This window comes from Cygnus olor, chromosome 12 (assembly GCF_009769625.2).
Source record: "Cygnus olor isolate bCygOlo1 chromosome 12, bCygOlo1.pri.v2, whole genome shotgun sequence".
In the NCBI taxonomy this organism is placed as follows: Eukaryota; Metazoa; Chordata; class Aves; order Anseriformes; family Anatidae; genus Cygnus; species Cygnus olor.
Window position 1 is genome coordinate 18,191,526 of NC_049180.1, and position 21,714 is coordinate 18,213,239.

The window sequence follows — 21,714 nt, forward strand, 5'->3', positions numbered from 1 at the left end:
CCACCGCCCAACGCCCCCCCCCAGGCCCCGGGCTGCAGCCACCCCCCCCGGCGCTGGGCGAAGCGGGCACGGGGCGCTGGGGCCGGGCGCTGCTCCGCGGCACGGTGCATTAAGGAGGGCGCAGCTCTTTGTACAAAGGGTTTATTTTATACACCTTTACCTACAAAATATACAGCAGTTACAAAGCACGGACGGGCAGAAGGATGAGAGGAAGGAGCACAGATGATTTTTCATGTCACCACTGACAGAGTACTTCAACAGGCTGCCTTTAAAAGTCAGTCCAGCTTGGAGCTACTGAAGTTGCGACAGCTGTGCACTTTCAGTCAATTAAAAGAGTTCAAAACAAGTAAAAAGGCACCTTAAACAACTTTTAGAACTCTTCACAGCCTAAGCTATTCGAAAAGTTACACTTTTCGCAGGTAGCATCCACACCTTGTTTTTAACACTCTGAATAACACGTTGTTATTTAATTGTGGCACTGTTTATGTTTTCTTCACCCAATCTGAAGCAACACATTTGGAATACTAGTTTCATACTCGGACTACCACAGCATAAAACCCACCCAGAATGGTCTTGTGAATTAAGATACAGTACAGTTTTACAATCACTTGGATGGTGCAAGCATATTTAAGACAATTCTTAAAACGTTAAAACGTTAAAATAGCGGTGTTGTGACCAGATCAATCAATGAGCTGCATGTGACCACAATGAAAGTGGCTGGTGCACTATATATACACACAACTTGACAAATGTGATCCTCAATATATTTGTAAAGTTCTTAAATAGTAAGACAAGTTCTCTCCAGCACAGATGGACAGACTTTCTGCGAGCCTTTTAGCCAGTTCCAAAAGGTGACCAGGAGATAAGGACAGCTGTAATGAGTAAGTGTGCTAATAAAACGTCACAGGAATGCTAAGTGTTCCTTTCAATACTGTTCATGAGAACAACAAAAAGTCCATATAGCATGTATTTTTTTTCCTGAACATTGGCATTAGTCTGCTATTTACAACAGCTTACAAAGACATAACATAAATGAGGTTTGATTTTCAAGTTCAACTTTATAACCAATTAACATACTTCTCCTGTATCTTCTGTTTTAGCTGAAGTAAAAAAGTGACATTAATACTGAAAAAGAGGTAATCAGAAGTAGCAAAAGCACTGATATGATAACAAAGAATTTGGATAAATATTCAAGAAAGTAATATTGCACACCTTCACTGTCAACTGTGTAAGACTGTCACTCCTAGGCAGTGACAACCAGTCCTGTTTGGGTGGTTTTGTTTTTTACTGTCATACTACCTTAGAAAAAAGGTCATTTTTGGTTTCCATGGCAGTGGAAAAAACTGAAGGAAGACAGCCCTTATTGAACATGAGGCCTAGGTTTCAAAATTAATTTTCCAGTCTGCAAGACAGAAAAAAAATAAAGTTTAGATCCTGAAAGTTGAGCCTAACAATTGCACTTCAATTTTACAGGCTATGTTTAAAAGGACACATGAAATACTAAGTGTTCTATATTCTTTACACACACCCACACAACTGGATATGGCGTATGTAAGTGCTGTGCAGAAAAAAAACCCTTGCATGCCTTTGTGAATTATTGGCATCTTAGAAAAAGGGTTTAGGCAGTGAACCACGAACACTTACATCATCACAGGACATGTTATATTCTGCCAGAACGGTTCGACATCGGGCTGCTATACTGGGTGGAGTGTGTCAAGGAAAGCAGCTAACGCTTGCACACGGTAAATATTAGCATATGCTAATACCCTGACTAATAACTAAAGCATTTAACTTGACAAACATGATCAAAGGATACATTGATGGTGCCACAACTCTTTTATGTATTCCAGCAAAGAACAAGCCTATTAGGGTAATACAGCTAATTGTGAAAAATGGGTGATTCCAAAGCGATGTGAAAAAGGACACCTAGGAAAGAAATCAGATTAGTCCTAGCATATACTTTCTTAAACCATACAGAAAGCTGCTATCTTGTTCAATGAATTCAAAAAACACTGCTCTTAGGCATTTCTACACACTCGTGAGCAATTCTTTAGATACAGATTCATGTAGTAGCATTTTGGCAGGCACTGTCCTAGGACATATTCCACAACTAGCCCAGCCAGCTCGAAAGCTGAAAACGATCTCCCGGTGTCATGGGAGAACCAACTTTAGCCTTTTGCCTTTCAAGGCACTACAGCACTTAGCTGCAGCACCAAGCTACGAAGCAGATCAGCTTCAGGACTAACACAATCTTTACCTTTTGTGTCTCTGGGTCTATTAACCAGTTCCAAGCACCAGTTGCTGTGCAGACCGATACCACTATCAGAATCACTGATAAAAGAAAGAATGAGAGCCATAAGCAGTCTACGTCACCCCTATCGAAAAGCATTTATTTTTCAACGGTGGCTCTGAAGCATATTTTTGTGTGTGTGTAAAAGTATTGTCATTCAGTCTTCCTACATTTTAAATTAATTATATGTACTAAAAAGTTTCTGTATTCTGTACAGAATATATTTCTGTATTATGGAATAATATTTCTGTATTCTGTATTTCCGTATTTCTGTATGGAAACTTCAGCAGAATCTTAGAACTAAAAAGCACTATGTTTCTACCACGGACTACTGACCCCCAGAATTGGCAGTATATCACGGGAACGTTTTGCTTCCCTCACCCCCCTACTTCAAACTTTTCTGTTAGAACAGATGAGGACATATTCTGCCCTTAGTTCTTTCTGCTTCGACCCTCACTGATTTAATTTCTTCACCTTCTTTTTTATAGGGACTATCTAACTCAATCATGTTTGGTTCCGGTAACTGAAGTGACTAACTAGGCAGTACAAGCCTTCAAAAAAACCCAACAATAACAGAAAAGAGAAAGCAACAAAACACAACCCAACAAAAATCCAAAATAAAACAGGAAAAAAAAAAAAACACAAATTCATGTCCCAACTCCTTCCAGAATAATTCAACCTTGAGCACATTCTGTTTTGCCCTCTGGCTAGAATATTAGTTTTAAAAACATATCTGCCAGGACAACTGGCACTGTGAATATTAGATATAAACTCACTTCTTTAATTCATACAACATTTTTTTTGATTTGTCACATTTGTGTTCAGGCAACAGTGGAAATTGTCATTGGAACCCACTACACGGTTTCTGAAGAACAATAACCAGGCAAACATTAAATTTTAACTGTAGGTTTACACATTACTGCCTTGTTGCAGAGTATACGCATGCCACAGAAACCATAAAGGGACTGTAAGCACAGATTTTTGTTTGGACAAGCACAAGTCAGGGAAACATGCTGGCAAATCTAAAATGCTTATAAAATAGAATCTTATTCATCCCTTGAATGTCAAACTTACTTCTCCAACGTCCTGTAGCTGGTTGCAAACATGCAATATATTCAGTAAGTCTTCTTTCAAAAGCTTTGAGATCTGAGGAGGATACACAGCAAGCATAATTAGATCTTCATCTATTTAGTCAAATTGTGATGTAAAAGATCAAAGGAATTGACTTTTTCCCTGTGCACACCGCTTTCTTAAACAGGCAGAGAAAACAACGCATTGATCATTCAGATGAAATAAAAGTAAAGTCAGAGTAGCTTCACACAATTCTAGCAAAAATTTGTAATGATGAAGGCACACTAAATGCAAGAAACATTCCCGCTTATTGGAAAGAAAATCAATGTAGTTAAGAAACCAGAGTATTTTAGACAGCTTTTAAGAATACCTGGAGTTAGATTTAGAATACTTTAAACAGCCCCTCCACGGAAATAAGAAGTAACATATTTTAGAATATTAAGTATATCAGGAAGCCGGTAAGTTCTATTATCTATATATCAGTGAAAAAAGAAAAAGAGGTTGGCGATTTGCTACTTGTTCAAGGGGTTATTTGTAGCAGTGTGGCTTTGATGCCTTCTCATTTTGTAGGAACCTTTAATGCCATATGACAGAGAAAGAGAGAGATACAAATATACATATAATCCCCACAGCAAACACTAGCTCACTGATCTTACTTCAGTTCTTTTTTTCTTTAAATAGATGTTTCTCCTTATCACCATCATTTTCCCAAGGTCATTTAAATTGCTGTTAAAAGATGAGCAGCACTTCAAATTTATACTTCTAATTTGTCTAAAAATCCTAGCCTACCACCCAACATTTGCCTACGAAGAACGGCTTCACCTGCAGGCTATTTTAGATTCAAGCTTCTGTAAAACAAGGTCAATATTTAACAACATTCCAGTCAAAAACAGAATTCTACCTGGAGTTAAATTTTTAATAGCATAAACACATAGGCTTTCAGCTGAAACGTTTCAGTTAACACCACTCTGAAAATCCTCTCCTTCAACTTAAAACTACTGCTAAGTTATTTAAAGTGCCACCATAAAGCAATTAGAGAACAAGATTAGAAGAAACACACCTGCTATGATCATTACTAAGGCATTTTTTCAAATTTTAAGTTTACTCCCAGGAGGTTTGGAGCTGAATTCGTGGAGGGAGATTACAGCACCTTGCCCTGAGCCGTAGCACAGCTAACTGCTCCTAATTGCTGCCAACATCCCGGTAGTTACGGTCAGTCCTCCACCTCTCTTCTGGGGAAGCCAAGCCCATGCCAGCAATTACAGCTAATTAACTGTTCCCTGCAACTGCTCACCGAAGCCAGAAGATGTCACGGGAAAACCTGCTCCAAAGAACAGCTTTCCTCAAAGAACTTTAAGGAACAGCACCCTGCAGGCACAAAGGCAGGTGATGGATAATCGTGTCCCCCCAAAACACTCATAGAACGCAGACAGCGCTAAAATAACAGCGAGGATCCACAAAACCTTCGGGGAACGGGCACGTTAACGTCTTTATTTGTGGCTACCCGCGCTCTAGGAACCTCTCCCGAGAGCTGACGGCCGCGGCTCGCCCGGCCGTGGGAACGCGACCCTGACGACGCGGGGCTGCGCGGGTCGGCAACGCGCCTGCCTCGCCCCCGCCGAGCCTCAGCCCCTGCCGCCTTTCACACCCTACTTTTCTGTCAGGAAAGCCCCCCGACCCGCGGCCGGGGACGACGCGGCAGCACGGGCGGGGTTTACCCAGCCGAAATCCCCCCAGGCCTGTCACAGCGGGGGCCGGGAGGCAGCGCCCCCTGCCCGCGGCCCCGCTCCCCGACGGGCCCCGAGAGCCCGACCCCAGCCGAGGGCAGGCAAGGCGCCGGACCAGAGACGGCGGCCGAGGGGGGGCCGAGGCCTCCCGGCCGGCCCCGGAACACGGTGGCAGCGCCCCCCGAGGCACTCACCCTCGGCCTGCTCCAGGGAGTTCATGGCGGCAGGCGGGCACCCGGTGGCCCCTCCGCGCCCCTCACGGCGCCGCGCCCCGCCCCAGCGCCCCGCCGCCGCCACCGGCCTCCCGGCCCGGCCCCGCCCCCCAACAATGCCGCGCCCTACTGGGCAGCCCCCCTCCCGCTCGCCACGCCCCCTTCAGTAAGCGCGGCTCCCATTCGTCCGAGCGGGTACAAAAGGGGCGGGGCTCGGGGGCTCGGTCAGACAGAGGAGGCTGTGGGGCGGGTGAGGAGCTCCGCGGGGTGGCGGCGCCTCAGAGCGCCTCGCCCTGGGCTGCGGTCCCTGGACAGAGCCGGTGGCCGCTCTGCGTGAGGCCGCTGCCAGAACGGGCGAGTGCCCCAAAGCAGCGCCTGATGGCGTCCTATGCTCCCTGTAGGCGCCCCTATCACGCCGAGTTAGCAGCCCTGAGCCCTAGGTCCCTGCTGCTGCCTCCTACTGTCCTGGCTGGGGTGCTCAGGTAACCAGGCTGTTAGTTCTCCCTGAGCAACAGCGAGTTAAGCTACAGAGGGGTTTGCGTATAGCGAGGTGCTCTGGGACCGAGGATGTGCGCACCGCCCCCTGCTTTTAGGTAACAGGCAGTGGAGGCTCGGCACGCTGCCCCCTGGTTTTTAACTCGGTGGCAGCGGAGGCTGGATGTGATGCTCTGTGGTGGCCCAGGCACGGGGCTGTGCGCCCCCAGGCTCCCCTCCACAAGCACACGGAGCAGGCAGAGTTGGACCTGACCCCAGGGAGCTCCCCCTGCCCTAACGCCAACATGCTGCCCGCTGTTCTCTGAACAATTTGTATTTATTGAGCAGAGCCCGCTCATCATCACCCAACAACTCCCACCTCAGCACAGGTAGATATTTTACTGGCATCTCAGCGTGGTACTTGTTTCACTTAGGAAGACGATCATCAAATACCATCAGATTTGACCAAAGCAAGCTGTAGTAAGCTCACAGTTTTCTTTATTTATTACCAAATTGGTTTTGCGTGCGTTAAGCTTTGCTCGGAAGCCTCACGCTACTGAAACCCACCCTACGAGCAATTCCCTGGCAGCACTGTTCCGACTTGCAGGGCGTGCAGCTGGGGACGGCAGTGGGGAGCTGGGGTTTGGCAGGAAAGGGGACGTGTTGGTGGCCAGACACGCGCCCACCCCAGCGGAGAGGCTGCTGGGCTCGCCTGGGGGCACGGGGCTCTGGGGCTGTGGGACTGGGCTGGCCAGGGAGCTGGCATCAGCAGCCACCGAGGTGCCATGGTGCAGGGGCTCTGGGAGGTGCTTTGGGGGCAGGAGGCATTGGTGCAAGCCCTGCCAAGGCCAGGATTTAGTGTCTAGGCTGTTTTTTTCAGCTGATTTGCACGGCTACAGAATTATGTTCCCTGTAGAAGCTACCAAATCTCTGGCCTTGCTTCTCTTCTTCCTGAATGCCGATGGCAATGGGTATTGAATGCAAGAGGAAAAAAAAGTGTGATGCTTGTGCATGCAAATGCTTCTCCGTGGTGCGTTCTGTAGTGATAACTGACACTGTGCTACTCCCATCTGTTCTGCTCATTATTACAGCATTTATAGGAATAGTCAGGGAAGTAGGACTGGCTGTAGGGCTGTTCTGAAGTTACTGGGGGAATCTGAAATAAAGGACAAATAATACAGGAATAATTGCACTGCAGAATTATTACTATTTATTACTAAGGAATGAATCTGCTGTTGAATTAATAGTCTTGGCTCTTTTCACAGATTCCAAAGAAAAGTCAAAGCATCAGTTTATTCTGAGAGTAATGGCTCAAGGCTGCAGTCAGTTGGGGTATAATTACTGACTGCTTACTGTGGGCAGCTGCAGCACTGCATTTTACAGGGGGCAGAGGAGACCTTGTGTTCTATTTGTTGAAGAATACTTGTGCATTTTGTGAGGTGGTTGTTTCAAGTAAGGTGTATAACAAGTCCTTGAAGCAGTGAAAGCAGCGCTCACAGAGGATTGCCCAAATCTTGGCACTAAGCAAGTTATGATTTGTCTTTGTCCATGTAGATCTTTGTCTTCCAAGATCTTCACTGAAGTATGGAACAGTTTCAGGAAGGAAGGCTGAGAGCTCTCCTCCTCCAACGTGCTTTCTGGCTAGAGGACATGAGGTAGTAGAGTCTTGCAGACACTTAAGTTCATCAGACACCAAAAAGTTTGATGCTACTCTGGATAATGGCATGCTTGGAGAAATCCTTAAAGATTTCTAGCATCCTGAGAGTATGAGAAAGTTGTAATTTGTACCAGGCTATTTATACTTCTGTAAGCTTGTTCCTGTACAGATCTGCTGTTCTCTTTTATTTTGCTCTAGCTATTTACTTTGGGACAGATACAGATATTTTACAACTGATTTTGTTCAAGCTTTCATGATTTGTGACACAAATGCTGAACCTATACTGGGGGAAATAGTTCCAAGAACAATGAGAGCCATGCCCCCTTGAGATAACTAAAGTCAATTGCAATTCCTTTATTTTTAATATTAAAACTTCTTGGGTGGTTCAGAATGCTTACGTTTCCCTGATTTTTCCAAGTAGCTTACTCTGTCTTCTGTACAATTCCATTGACTGGAGTCTGGCTAAGGTAAATGAGACCAAACAGTAATTGTCATCATACTACAAATATGGCTTGAATAAACCGGTTCTTAGGGTTGTGCATCTGTTAATAATTCTTGATGTTTTTCTTGCCGACACCTTAATCGAAGCCTTAATATTAACTCCTTGAGCAAAGGGTTTAGTATACATTTGGATTGCTTCATAATGCAGAGGCACTTGGAAGAAATGTGCTTTGTCAGCCTAGAATAATATTTTAAGTATCTCTTTTTGAGGTGCAAGGGATGCATCTTTTTGAGTTTAGCATCTTTGGTATCTATTTCTGGTTCTCACAGCTGTACTTCGAGCATAATGTGAGAGCATCTGTTAGCAGCATCTGCTATCAGAGATAATTAGGATGGGTCACTTGTTTCTTACTTTGCGTGCATTTCCAGCCTTCTCTTGCACATTTTCCTCTACACAGTCCCTTTTCCTGCTCATTTTTCTCTTAACAGTCCCTCCCTCTTGAGGCAACATGTGATTGCAGAGATACTGTGTTAACACTTGGGGCTGTTAAAATTCAGTCTTTTTGAATTTACTGATCCTATATTTTTATAAATCAGTTTATCGTAGTAACTACCTCCCAAGCTTGGTGATTATTACCCTAATTTACATTTAGTGATAGGAGGATAGTGTTTACATGCTTTATATTCTTTCTGTAATTGGATTTTTGGAAGCTTAAAATCTTATCATGAAACTGTCTTTTTTTTTTTTTTTCCTTCCATGTCATTTTCTATGAGAAGTGTTATTTTTTCCGCAGAACTACTTTTTTTTAATAAGGAAATCCATATTCAGTATTTCTTGTTTTGGCCAAAAATAATCTGATCAGAATATTATTTTTTTCCAGTGGGATTCTAGAAAACATTTTGAAGTTTTTCCTGGAAGAACAGCTTTATCAAGTAGAAGCACATCCAGTAGAAAAGAGAAGGCCCTTTGGACACGTAAGCAAAATCTACATGAATCACTCAATACATGTGTGTTATAAAAATGCGTGTGTCTTGATATAATAGAAGATTGATTAATTTTTTTTTTTAATTCTTAGAATTGTAGTTTGAGACTTGTTCTGCCACATTGAACACAAGATAAGTTTTGGTTTGAGATACTAAACGATGCTTGAATTTCAGTTGTCTATAAAGCTAATTCATCTTCCACTCTTTTTTCTGGAACAGAGGTGAGCAAGGTTTTTATGTACCTTAAGGTAATTAGGACAGTAGAGGTAAAACTCCCTTTCTTATCCCCTATAGTGCTTCAGAAATCAGGCTTCTTACATCCAAGATAACTTTTAAGTTTATCGTTCCTCTTAACACATATTATAGCTGTCTAAAAGCGTGTTGCGCAAGTTCTGTGCTCTCATTAGCACAGTGTTTAATTAAACTATGGTGGCTCTTTGTTGCTGTATGTCTTCAATATTTAATCACCAAAGTTTCTTGATTTTCAGCCCAGTCACAGGCCCATGTGGATTCCATGTCTTCTGAAGTAAATAATATGTAACAGAATTGTCGATATGAAAGAGTTTATGAAAGATGTGGATCTTTGGTTATTAGGCATATAACATCAAGGTGAAAAAAACTCCCTCAGCAACTTCTTCTTTGCTTTTTTGTCATGTTTTTGTACCATAATAGAATGTCTGTTCAGTCCTGAATAGCATGTATTCAACTTTTCCAGTTCCTAGTCCTTCCCATTTAATTCCCAAGTAGTATTTTTTCAGTCTCTTATTGCTCATGATCTCCCATGGTTTTGTATTTGGTTTTCAAAAAACAAACTAAAAAATCCTACCTGACAGGGAAGCCGTGCATTTATCTGCTTTTTCCTTGTTTTGAGGGGTACTTTAGTTCTTCAAATGTTGTTCCACATAGGATAATACTGAGTGGCAAAGTTGCATTTTTATTGACTTTCAGCTTTGAAGGGTGTGTTTAGAATAAGGGTAATGCATTTAACAACCTTAGATTTATGGCCAAGATACTGCACCATAACAACAATGGCTCATAGGAAAACCAAACCATTGTTAATGAACTGGGGAATCTGGGACTGAAAGCAGAAGTAGATTCTTACCTTTTGGGTACAGAAGTTTCATGTTCTTGCTCTTGGTAGACCAGCCTGCTGCGAGGTGGTGAGGCTGTTGCTCCCATCTGCCTGATGGTTCCCTGTGGGTAGCTATGTCCTCATCTCCCTCCCCAGTTGGCAGCTGCCACTGAGCAGTGCAGCCCAAAGGTATTAAGAGCAGCTGTGGTGGGTGCAGAGCACCACAGGACAGGCAGCGGTGCAGTTTCAGCTATGTTCAGATGGCTGACAGCACCCTGAGCGCTGGCACCTGATCACTTGCTTGAGCTCGTCTGCACGTAGTCTGCCTTGTGCTAGGCACAGGAGCAGGAAGTTTGTTAGCTTTTGAAATGGTGAGCCGTATACCCTGGGGGTTTGCTGGGGTATGCTGTATTGCTTACCGTTTCCCAACTACATTTTTGGGAACTTTTTTATTCAGCTTCAGATCCTATTTGTAGCAGCTGCTTTGAGGGTTGTTTGCATTCAGCCATCTGCTTGTCCTGTACTCCTAATGTTTGAAGCTACTTTTGCAAAACAGATTCATTCTAAGCATAGGTTCTGTCTATTAAAAGCAAAAGCAAACAAAATAACCAAAACTGTACAAGTCTGGTTATTGTTCATTGTCTCTTGCGTTGCTCTTTCCCTTACCTGCTTCCAAAAGAGCATGTTCTGGAAGAACGTGATGATTGCTCTGTAAAGTGAACTTTCATTGCTCTTCTCTATCAATTTGCAGTTATAGTAGAGAAGTGGGAGATAATCTCTTTTGAGGCTTTTGGTTGAACATCTTTTCTTATAAAGATATAATGTTCCTAAATGGAATATGGAAACTGGATAGATTCTTTGCCTTTAATTATTTGTGCTCAGTTAAGTTATCAAGCCTTTTTTAAAAAAAAAAAAAAAAAAAAAAGAAAAGAAAAGACAACATCAACAAAAACCACCACCACCACATTTGCTTGTGTTAAGACATGCATTAGATCATCTCCATCATCTTCTGTATGTCACTTGTCCTAGAACATGGGATCTTTGAGAAGTCCAACAATTAGTACAAACAGAGCACAGCATGTCCCAGCTCTATTTTGGAGAATCCTGATAACTACTGCAATGTAACCATGAAAAGACGAAAAAACAGAAAGACATCTTTTTTTTTTTTTTTTTCTACACAAGGCTGTGCCTGTGGACAACATCTCATGGTACAGGCTGAAGTAAGCCAGTATGTACGATTTGGGGTCTTACGGCAAGTTAAGAAAGCAGCTTTTCAGTCAGGTCAAGCATAGACACTAATTCAAAGAACATCCTTAATTTAGAGCATACAAATGGTGTGCAAGTGCCACATCTTATTTTGGGAAGCAAATAGAGGGAAACGTTTACAGTCACTTGAGATCCTTCAGGTTGCTGATGCTTAATGAAGGTGCTTTCTCTTGTAAACTGTTCAGTACCTTTTTACTCAAGGGAAAATAAATGAAGCAAAAACTTTGGAAAGATACTGTGTAAGCAGAATTCTTGGTTTAAATGTCCCCTTGGGGTTGCGTTCTTTTGCAATGATTGATGTCAGTGTACTGTTCTTTAGACTTTTGTTAAACAACTTCAGGAGGAACAGACTGAACTACCTTATAGTGTATCATCAGGCATTCAGTAGTTTGGGGAAACATGACCTTTTCACTTCTCCTTAGAGTTTATTAATTAATAAACCTATATTAATTGTAGTACTCATTTGGGAGTATAAAATAAGGTGAAATAAACAGGGAAGGAAAATGTTTTGTCCCTTGAAGCCTATCAAGTTCCAGGCTCTGCTCTTCAGAGGCTGAATTCCAGGGCACTGACTGTCCCTTATGGGTGCCTGACTGCTGAGTTCTCATTAAGTTTGAGGGCAAAGCGTGAATGTTCTTCAGCTGGTCTTGATGGTGCTTTTGAGCTTTTGTAGTGATTTGAATTGCCAGCTTCTGTGGTGTACAAGCTTGATTCTAGATACCTAATTTTTTGAAATGCTTATATTATTCCATGTTATGATTTGTTTCAGGAGCAAACAGGGCTTTTTTTTCCCCGTTCCTTTTTTAAAACGTGCATTCTCTATCTATTCTGGAATCATCCTGCAGTTTTTGAGGATTTTGTAATTTTAGTTGCCCGTTTCCTTAAATGATTTTTTTTCTTTCCGTAAGTGGTCAGGGAAACTGACTCTCAACTTAAAATTCAAAATCTAGCTGTATGGAAAACAGCATAATCAAACTACCTGGAAATTATTATTTTCTAACTTTTTGGGTTTCATAGCTTATACTTAAATAAGTTTGAAGAAAAGTGCTCAAGGTTTTCACCCCTTCTATCTCAGATTAGGCTATGATTATGAGTAAATTTCATGTGATTAGTTTGATATTCACACAGTTTAGAAAAATGTTGGAATGGGATTAAGTGGTGTGGTCCTTTAAGAACATTTGTGGCTATAGTGACTCTTGTAGGAAGGTAACAATGAGGCTTTTTTAATGAACTACTAGGGAGTTACTTAAAAGAATATATGAGAGATGCACAGCTTGACAGGAATATTATTGTACTGAGTACAAAACTAACTTGCATTTGACCTGATTTTAACAGGTTGGCCTTCCATTTGCAACTTGAACTCTAACCTGTGATGAAAAGTATTTTTCTTATGACTTTACATCTTTACATGGGCTTTCTCAAATCAAACTGTCATTCAAAATTTAACTTTAAATGAAAGAATAGCCGTAGGAAATTAAATACGTGTTCAATTTTTGACTATTACATTCTGTAATACTATGGACAAATAACTATCAATTACTGCTCTTCATTGTCCAATCTACAGGATAGAAATAAAAATACATAATGTAAAAAATTGGAATATAATATAAAGGTTTATTTTGCCCATTCTTCATCTTGTCTGTTTACCAAAGCATTTTAGTTTACTTATGGTCTGAAGTACAATAATGGTTTTCAAGATAGGATACTTTATTTTCAAGATCAAAAGGACCGTACTAAGATATGTACTCCCCCTAGCAGCTTAACTGGGTAGTCCACAGATGCCTGATGTATGAAGTGTATTGGAGCAGTCTCCCTTGCCAAAATATTTTCTCTTGAAGTACAGCTAATGACTATTCCGCTTGTTTTAAGTCTTCTAATTTTAACAAAGTCTTTGGATTTTGTAAGCTACCATCGTTGAAAGTTATCCTCTAAGGAAAGGGTAAAGCATTGTGCCAGGCTTATGTGCCTTTTACCCTTTGAGGAAGGCACAAAATAGATTTCAAAAACATCATTTTATTAGCCTGGTCTATATGTAATGAAAGGATGCTTTATTTCCTCATACTCCTCCCAGAGCACTTATGTTAAAAGATATCCAGAGGAGATAACTGGAGATGCTAGGAGTAGAAGAACACGCAGAACAGCGGAGAAAGAAGCAACTAGGTGGTTATGCAAAATCAAAGCTGGAGTTACTATGAGTTTGTGTGAGTTGCAGGGACCGGGTTCTGTAATTGGTGCTGTTATCACATCTTATCTTCGGCAAGACGAACTGGGCAAATGGTTTCTTTTCTTAGTCTCTTTCTGCTTCCCTTTGGAGTAAGATTTGAGTCCCAGCATCATACTGGCACCAAGTTGGGGAGAGAATGGGACAAAAATAATCCTCTGTGGGTTGGAATAGATGAATGGTCTGTTTCCAAGAGTTTAATTCTCAGAACTCTGCAACCAGCTTTAACCATGTTTCTTGTGCCTTCTTGCATGTCTGTAACAAATTCCCTCAGGGAAAAAAGGGAAAGGGGAGGGGAACAAAACCCATGCTTCAAAGAACTATTTTTTATCGTATTTTTGGCAGTATTGAATGACAAAATAGTGATGTTCTAATATGGTTTTGCAGTCTGCTGTTGCTTAATTGTTTTTTCACTTGGTTGCAGATGATGACTGCAGCAGGGATGATTGTAAAGAGAAGCTATACCTGCGGTTTTACCAACAGATGCAGAAAGAATATGATGGAGAGAGACCTGACTGTCATTGTTGCCATCAGCAAGGAGCAAAAGTAGTTTCTATTACAATCTTTCAGCTAATTCTCTTACAGAAAGGATAGTTACATAGGTAAGTGTTACCCAATTTAGAAAGGTGTAACCTTGCAAATATGTAGATAATACTTGAAGAGCATGCTTATTTAAAGTTTCTGAATCTCCTAAATATTTCTAGTTGGTAATAAAATTTCTTACGCCTCTCATGGGCTTTCGAGTATGACAACAATGAGGAACAGGTATAGGTTCTTAAAACAAACAAACAAAAACCAAACAGTGACTTATTGGATTAAAATCAGACTTAGAACAACAACAACAAAATAATTATTAAGAATTAAAGGCCACCTTGAAGCTTTTTTTTTTTTTTTTTTTTTTAAGATTTTCTTCAGGGGAATATGCTAGAGGCATAGACAATCAGGTACAATAATGTGGTCTTGTGGTGGAAGTAATACACAAGTGAGGTTTCACACAAGCATTCCAAGACGTTAAAAATGATGCATTTATATTTTTGAAAAGTCAAAAGCAGCCCTTTCGTTTGTAATCATTCTTCAAGGTTCTATCAAAACTAAGTTTAGCTTGGTTTAGAGATGTTGCTTAAAGTAGTCCCCATTCAGAACTGCACTTTAAATTTCTTTCAACCCATTAAAATTTTAAACACTGATTCACTGCACTTAGTAACAAAATTTGACCTAGTTAAAATGAGACAGCTTTGAAATAGTTCACTGAATTAATTTCTAATAATTCATAATACATGGAGTGATTAAACATCTGTCCTGGTTTCCTTCTTCCTAAATGGCATGACATGCGTGCAACATGATATAGTCAGTATGTCAGCTAGAGTAAGTAATGGTAGGAAGTTGCATAGAAATTAGTTGAAATTTCTTTCTTGCATTGATTCTATGTAAATTAATCAAAATAAAATCCAATTTTTTTTGGTCTGTTTTAGAACTCTATTGTATATTTAAATTTTGTATCATTTTTAGAATCAAGATCACAGTAGTAAAAATGCATTTTCTCTTGAATGGAAAGTAACTGCTCTGTTCTACAGTTAGGGAAAAATATTCTGAGTTTAAGAAAAATCTGTGGTAATACTATTTCTATTTCAAGTTTAGGCATTTGTGAAAGTCTGTATGGAATTGGGAATCTATCTTAAATTCAACTTTAGATCATGAGTGGCCAGTAATGTTTTGGCAGTGGGAAGGAGAAAATACAACTTTTCATATATATTTCCAATGAAGTTCATATACCTGTGCAGCTACGGGCGGGTTATGTCAATGCTGAACTGGAGGTATAAAAAAATCTCACTCAGTTTTATTACACACAGACTTAACAGCTATATTTTTCTATCTTTTTGCAAATGAGTGAAGTAGATGAAAACATAAGCTTGATAAAACCAGCATGCGCTCTTCTCCGCAGTAAATCATAATATGCCTGTAGAAAATGCACTGGCTATCGTAGTTAAAGCATTTGGGAATATATTTGCTGAGCATGAGCACCAGGAGTATACCAAGATCTCACATAAGGCAGCTGATCTGGTGGATGGCTATCTAGCACAGGAGCTGTGTGACAGTTAGCGTGCCTCTGGGCATTAGATGTTTTTCTGTTAAATGAGGAAAGATACTTGAATCTTTCTTGGAGGAGTTGAGCTCAGTAAGTGACTATGCAAAGACCAGGAAAAGTATGATTGAAAGTATTCACTTTTTTTCCCCTGAAATACCACTTCAAGCTTCTTTTAAATCTGATATAAAGAAAGCCTGGGTACATTCCATGTCAGTAATCTGTAAATAAAGGAAAGCAGCAAAGATCAAAAGCGTATGTATAAAATGCCAGTGTGTATATTCGTGGGCATGTACATCCTGAAGTAGGATGTATATGTTTCTTCACATATCTGGAAACACTATAAGGACATACACAGACACCCTCACTGGCAATTGCTCTTTCACAGGGCATGGTTGCAAGTATTTGATCATCTGCTACTGCTGTTGTGTTTAACACTGTATGCACATAAATGCATTTCAGCTAGTGATGTCCAGCAGTCTGTTAAGCAACTCTTGATTTAAGAGTTCGGTAATTTAATAGTGTGTATATTTTATTGACAAAGTTTAAAATCTAGCAGAACATGTCTAAAAAATAAAAATGAAACCAGCTACATCACCCATAAATTAGAGACTTAAAATATCTGTGCTATTTTTATCTTAGGAGCTATTCTATGGAAACATCTTGGATCCCCTTGTGACAAGGGAATAGTGAGATTCTTACAAGTTTCTACTTGTGCTATTAATGTATTTTGAAGAATTTCTTTCCTCTTCATTTAAACTAGGCTGTGTTGAACAAACTGATCCTTCAGCTGAAGTTGATGACACAATCATCAACTTAAACAAACTGCCATCTCTTCCACTGCCAAGCAGGAAAGCTCTCAGGCCAGTCACCCCTTTCTCAGGTTAAACCTGCACTACTGGGCAATAGGCCGTTAGGGGGTGGTCTTCCAACACCATTTCAAAGTATTTTGTTCTGTTTTCACATCTGACTTCATTGCTTGCCACAGTATGTTTGCTCGTAAAAGTAGAACAATGCATAGTAGATACTATGTGAATTACATCAAGTAGGTAGGTGGGACTTGAAAAAATCTGAACTTGCAAATATTTAGCAGTGATCAAATAACAGTTGAAAGACTGGAACTCAGCAATGGTATTTTCAGAGCAAACTTTATGTGAAAGGATAGGAGAGTAGGGGAGTATACTATTCTTTATCTAAAAATGAATTCGTTCCAACATTATAAAAGCATAGGAATATAAAGCTTACCTTTTATGTCCTTAGTCTGAAATCGGATTCAACTACTGTCCTTGCATCTGTTTGAAGTTGGTACGGGTTGAGGTGAACACCTGGCTATTTTAGAAAGGCTTTTTTTCTTCCCCCGTTGTGAACTTTCCCGTTCACAAAGCTTTCTTTTTTAGTTACCAAGTTGGTTGCAATTCTTTTGAGTTATTGAAGCTCATTGAAAACCAAAAGGGTGGCAGAAACAGTGAGGGCGGTTCAGGTTTTAAACATGAATATTCCTAGATGCATAGGATTAAGGTATGGTGCTTCGTCAATTAAATACTGCTTTCATGATTGAAACAAATAGGCAAATCAGTTTTAAAAAAGTGTGAAATCTGCTTAATTGGACTATTTTCTTTTATCAAATGGTAGTGTAGAAAGAAGCTGCGTGTACACTCTTGACAGCTGTTGGTGTTAGTGCTGAGTCTGGTTCCTTGGCATGAACACTAGGCACAAACTGAACTGAGACTCATGACCTACATTATGGTCATGGATTAAAACCTTGCTTAGAACAAGCCTTAGATGTCATCTAAAATGTTTGTCATGAACCATCAGTCAGAAATAGAATCTGGCTTTGACTTTCCATGACAATTGTATTTAATTTGTCAGTTTGTGTTTTAACTTGTGTGTGCAAGGTTAACATTAGTATCGGGGCAAGACTTGCTTTGTAGTAGCTCATGCTAAGTTTAGTAACACTGGAGGCCAGTGAGCTCTGTGTTGTTAAATACATCCAGGAAGGCTTTGTTGCAGCTCAGTGGTTGTACGTCTTTAAAAGTAGGACACTATGAATGATAACAGCTACCTCATTCGTCACTTGGTGTGTGGTGAAGCTGCTTCATCTGCCATGCTGGTTTCTGTACGCTTCAGGCCGGTAGTGGGCCTTGCTTAAGCTCAGTGTTTTCATGTACTCATAGGTAAGAGCACTTTTTTAAAAAAAACAAAACCAGTTTTCAAATGGGACCCTCAGATGTGGAGGGTAAACCTCCACCTCTTTTAGCACCTGCTAAGGGGTTTGAGCCTCTAGGATGTTCTCCACATCCACCTGCAGAATGGGCTCTGCTTGGAGAAACCCGGCCTTGTGCTGACACCACCTCTGTGACCATTTGTGCTGATAACCATGCATCACGTCTAGCTCAAACCTTCCTGATGCTGACAGCTGTACATCCATTCTGGTTAAAGAACTTAACTTCAATAAAATTGAAAGCAATGGCCTGCCTTCTTTAAGCCACTCTCAGCTCAAAGGATACTGTTTCTGTATTGAATGTTTTAGAAAGCAGTTTGTAATTATTTCAAGTTCAGTGGATTTCTTTGGCTTTTTTCTTAATAACCAGGATGTTTACCTCAGATGTCTGTGTAGCTGTTACTATTAGAATATATAAAAACAAACTGGTGCTATTCTCTGGTCATGAAATGGAAATGAATGTTTTTACAGCTTATTAGGCATGTGGTGCAATGGAGCTACCTGAGTGCACGGTAGCTGTGAGCTGACAGAAACTGAAAGGGGTTCTCAGAAGAGCAGAAGATCATTAGAGGAATTGTTTTTTCTCTTTTTCTTCAAAGCTCTTCCTCTTGGTATGGGTTGAGTCTTTCAAGAGTATGGCTTGACTGCTGATCAACTGGCGTTGTGTCAGCAGAGTCTCGAGAAAAGGTTAATAATCATGAGAATGTGCAGTAGGAACTTTACTCATCCCTGCAGTGCCTCACGGGAAGGATGTCATGTTGGGTTGTCAGAGACCTACAGGAGCGAGTAGGGGGTAGAGTAGATAAGTCTGTTCCGATAGGTAAGGTCTAATAGCTTGGAGTCCTTCTAAGACGGTAGCTGTCACTTGTTTGCAATCAAACTCTCAGGGCATTGCTGAAAGGACCCTTAGAGGCCTAGCTGAAAATAAGGTACTGCTTGGTGTTTTCAGTAAGTGTGATGGGATGGAATAGAGAGCATACTTAGTCCTGACACTGTCAGTTTGTGAGAACAGAATTAAAAAAACAAACAAACAAAAAACCTTGTTGAACATCTGAACTAAGGAATTGTAAAATATCAATAGCAATTTCGTATACCCAGAAGGGTGAACATGGGCAATATATTTACATATAAGATGACGTGAATGAACTGATATAATGCTGCAGAACAAAAAAGAGCATCTCGTTCTGTCATGTTTGGATAGGAGTGTCAATACAGGAGTTCAGTTTCCAGCTTGTTACATAACAGTTTGAGAGGAGTGTAGCCGGCTTGGTGCCCTTCTCCACAGCATTTTTTTTTAACTGCCCTATGAGGAATAGTTGAAGAAGCTAGTTTTACTCAAACCTAGGAAAGAGAAAATGGAAAAGAAAAATGATAGTAAAAGTTAATTATGTAAAAGTTTCTAAAGAAAACAACGTTTTTCCATGTCCATTGTAGGTAGAATAATAAATAATTGGTTTAATTTGTAATAAAGATTTAGGTTAGGATTAGACAATATCAGCTGGAGGAGAATATTATCTTTGCAGTGGGCCCTCACCGTACGCATGTATGCAGAATACTTAAAAGAATATTGGACTGCGTTTTGCATCGAAATGAGCAGTTAGATGTTAGATTACATATTTGGGGACTTGGAACAATCAAAAGTTTATAGCAAGTCATTAGTTTTGATACTACAGTAAAATGGAAATGTCAATTAGCCTTTCACTGATTTAAGAGGGAGTTGATTTTCAGATAAAAATAGATGTGGGGAAGGTGACCAGATAAATAAACCACAAACTGTCTTACAGTATTTGTTTTTGCTTTTTCACAGGTATTCACATTAAACCAGTGCAGCACCAACAGGAAGCTAAACTAAAGTCTTTACTTAACTAAGAAGATACCACTGACACAACTGGCCGTAGTAGAAGTCCTGTTACTGTGAGTACATTCACCTTCTGTTGTACTCCATCCCATGACAATTTCTGAAAATTTAAGAAGGCTTTTTCGTTAAAACCATTGTTCATGAGTGTCAGTGTCATAGCTACATAATTTTAAAGTAGAAGCTGTTAAACAGTCACAAAATAAGGTTGCCTACCTTACGTAGTTGTCATCAGTTTCATTTTGTGGTTGAACTTCATCTGACTTATTCAAGTTCAGATGTGCAGGTCCAGTCAGATGTTGTTTTCAGGATATAGTAGAGCATGGATGGAATTTCTTTCAATGTGTGAGGTTGATCTTTTTTTTTTTTGTATTTTCTTAGAGAGAGATGAAGATGAAAGGACTGACTTTAGCCTCAACTAAAATTGCTGGTGGTGTTCTCACATAACTAACGGCTTTGAAAAAGTTTTAAATTCATGTCTTTAATTTGCTTGAAAATGATTTGTTGTATTTTCATTTCTTTTTATTTCCATTGTAACTTGAAGTTGTAACAGTGGAAAAAAATAAGGAAAATATTGAAATAACTGTAGTTAAAAAAGCCATTTGGTTATGAGGAATCACCTTAATATGTAGTTACCTACAAGCCAGTCAAATACCAGGTTTAAAAAATATTTAATAGCCATTCTACTGAAACATCAAGTATACTTGGATTTAATACATGAAAAATAAACAGCAGCTACTCTCCAAAAGTTTTTAATATCAAGGTTAAATTATTGACTACAGCTTGCACGTAAGGAAGCAATGCCAGAAACAGTCACCTTGAAGCGCTATATGGATGTTTCTAACTTCTAAAAGAGAAAATTTACTTGCATAGAGAAAATTGTACATTCAGTAACCAAAAATAACTTCTGTAATTGCACTAAATACATCACAGATATTACTTGCAACCATAATAACTTTTCTTGGTAGTTCTCAAGATAACAAATTTCTGCTTATAGTGAATAGTGAAGAACTGACTAATGTGTGTGCTTATCAGTATATCAGAGTGATGACTTTTTTTGTCTTTGCAAAACAGGATAATGCTTTTTCCACTGTGTTTTCTGTAGCACTTCACCATCTAGAAGGTTACACGGTGACTTCAGTGTTATGTTTTTCTGATGGTGCTTGCTTGATTTGCTCTATCATAATGTATGCTGACAGATGAGTTTTCATTATTGAATTTGCTCATTATATGAATTAAATCAATTCATAAATTTAATTTTGCTGAGAAACAATACCAATATAGATTTTAATTTCCCTGCAGTGCAAGCTGTGGAAAATAGCCCTCTGCTTGAGAACAAAGTGGTGTCTCTCTGCAAGGCCTGCCAGCTTATTTTTGTCTTGCAGCTTTTTTCGCTCATTGAATGGGTTAGCTAAAACCATCAGGAACTAGCTGTCAGCCCAAGAGTATGTAAGCCTATAACTTATTTTTTGTCAAGGCTCCCTCTAATATTGGTTTTTAAATATGTAAATATGACTTCTGTGGCAGTGTGATAGTCCAATGGCAGTGTCCTCTTTGGGTAGCTAGCTAACCTCAGAATTATTATAGCCCACCTACCCAGGCGTTTATTTAGCTGTTGGTACTACATCGTCTGAGGACTGTGAGCACTTACAAATTACCCTGTCGGTGTCCATACGAGTAGGAGAGTGCAGGAGGCTTTTCCATGGGGACCTGGGAGCTTGTTTCAGAGCCTGGAATTGAACTAATTCTCCTGAGCCCCATAGTAGGTCCTTAATCACAAAATCATTCCCCACTTGCCCCAAAGGGATTAAATGTAATAACTTGTATCATTTAAGTTTTTTCTTTTTTTTTTTTTTTTTTTTTTTTTTTAACACTTGAGGTTGAGGTTTTGAGGTTGGCTTTGCTAAAGAGTTCTCTGTCATAATGTAAAATCTCTTCTGGCAGGCAGGGACTGAGATGCTGAGTGCTGCTTTGTTGTGCCTGGAGCTGATCAGGACTGGCCTTCCCTGGCCCCACAATGTGAGCCCCTGCCTTGGGTGGAGGGCTGGTACTTGGGCACAAAAACCCTGATCCCTCTGTGCAAGGAGAGGCTAACCTAAACGTTCTCAGAGAACAGAGGGTGAAAGTGGTGCATACTTGT

The 21,714-nt window shown here is 40.2% G+C and overlaps 1 protein-coding gene and 1 long non-coding RNA gene across 5 annotated transcripts; one reads left to right on the forward strand and one right to left on the reverse strand.

Moving 5' to 3' along the window:
• Positions 1–125: 125 nt before the first annotated feature.
• CNEP1R1 (CTD nuclear envelope phosphatase 1 regulatory subunit 1) lies at positions 126–5,405 on the reverse strand. 2 transcript variants are annotated; one of them, XM_040571360.1, is made up of 6 exons: positions 5,283–5,405; positions 3,365–3,436; positions 2,258–2,331; positions 1,817–1,926; positions 1,645–1,699; positions 126–1,402 (listed from the first exon to the last, which is right to left on the reverse strand). In XM_040571360.1, exons 1-6 carry the CDS (start codon positions 5,305–5,307, stop codon positions 1,361–1,363), a joined length of 378 nt encoding a protein of 125 aa, XP_040427294.1. In that variant the 5' UTR covers positions 5,308–5,405; the 3' UTR covers positions 126–1,360. The 2 variants fall into 2 exon arrangements, with proteins under 2 accessions (XP_040427294.1, XP_040427295.1); XM_040571361.1 differs by lacking the exon at positions 5,283–5,405 and adding an exon at positions 4,422–4,676.
• Positions 5,406–5,533: 128 nt separating this feature from the next.
• LOC121076805 lies at positions 5,534–20,784 on the forward strand. Of its 3 annotated transcripts, XR_005823729.1 has the most exons (7): positions 5,534–6,163; positions 7,040–7,231; positions 7,329–7,429; positions 8,754–8,847; positions 13,840–14,017; positions 19,527–19,633; positions 19,956–20,784. It is a non-coding gene; the product is annotated as an uncharacterized LOC121076805 (long non-coding RNA). The 3 variants fall into 3 exon arrangements; XR_005823731.1 differs by lacking the exons at positions 7,040–7,231; positions 7,329–7,429 and having other exon boundaries at positions 5,534–6,254; XR_005823730.1 differs by lacking the exons at positions 7,040–7,231; positions 7,329–7,429.
• Positions 20,785–21,714: the final 930 nt, after the last annotated feature.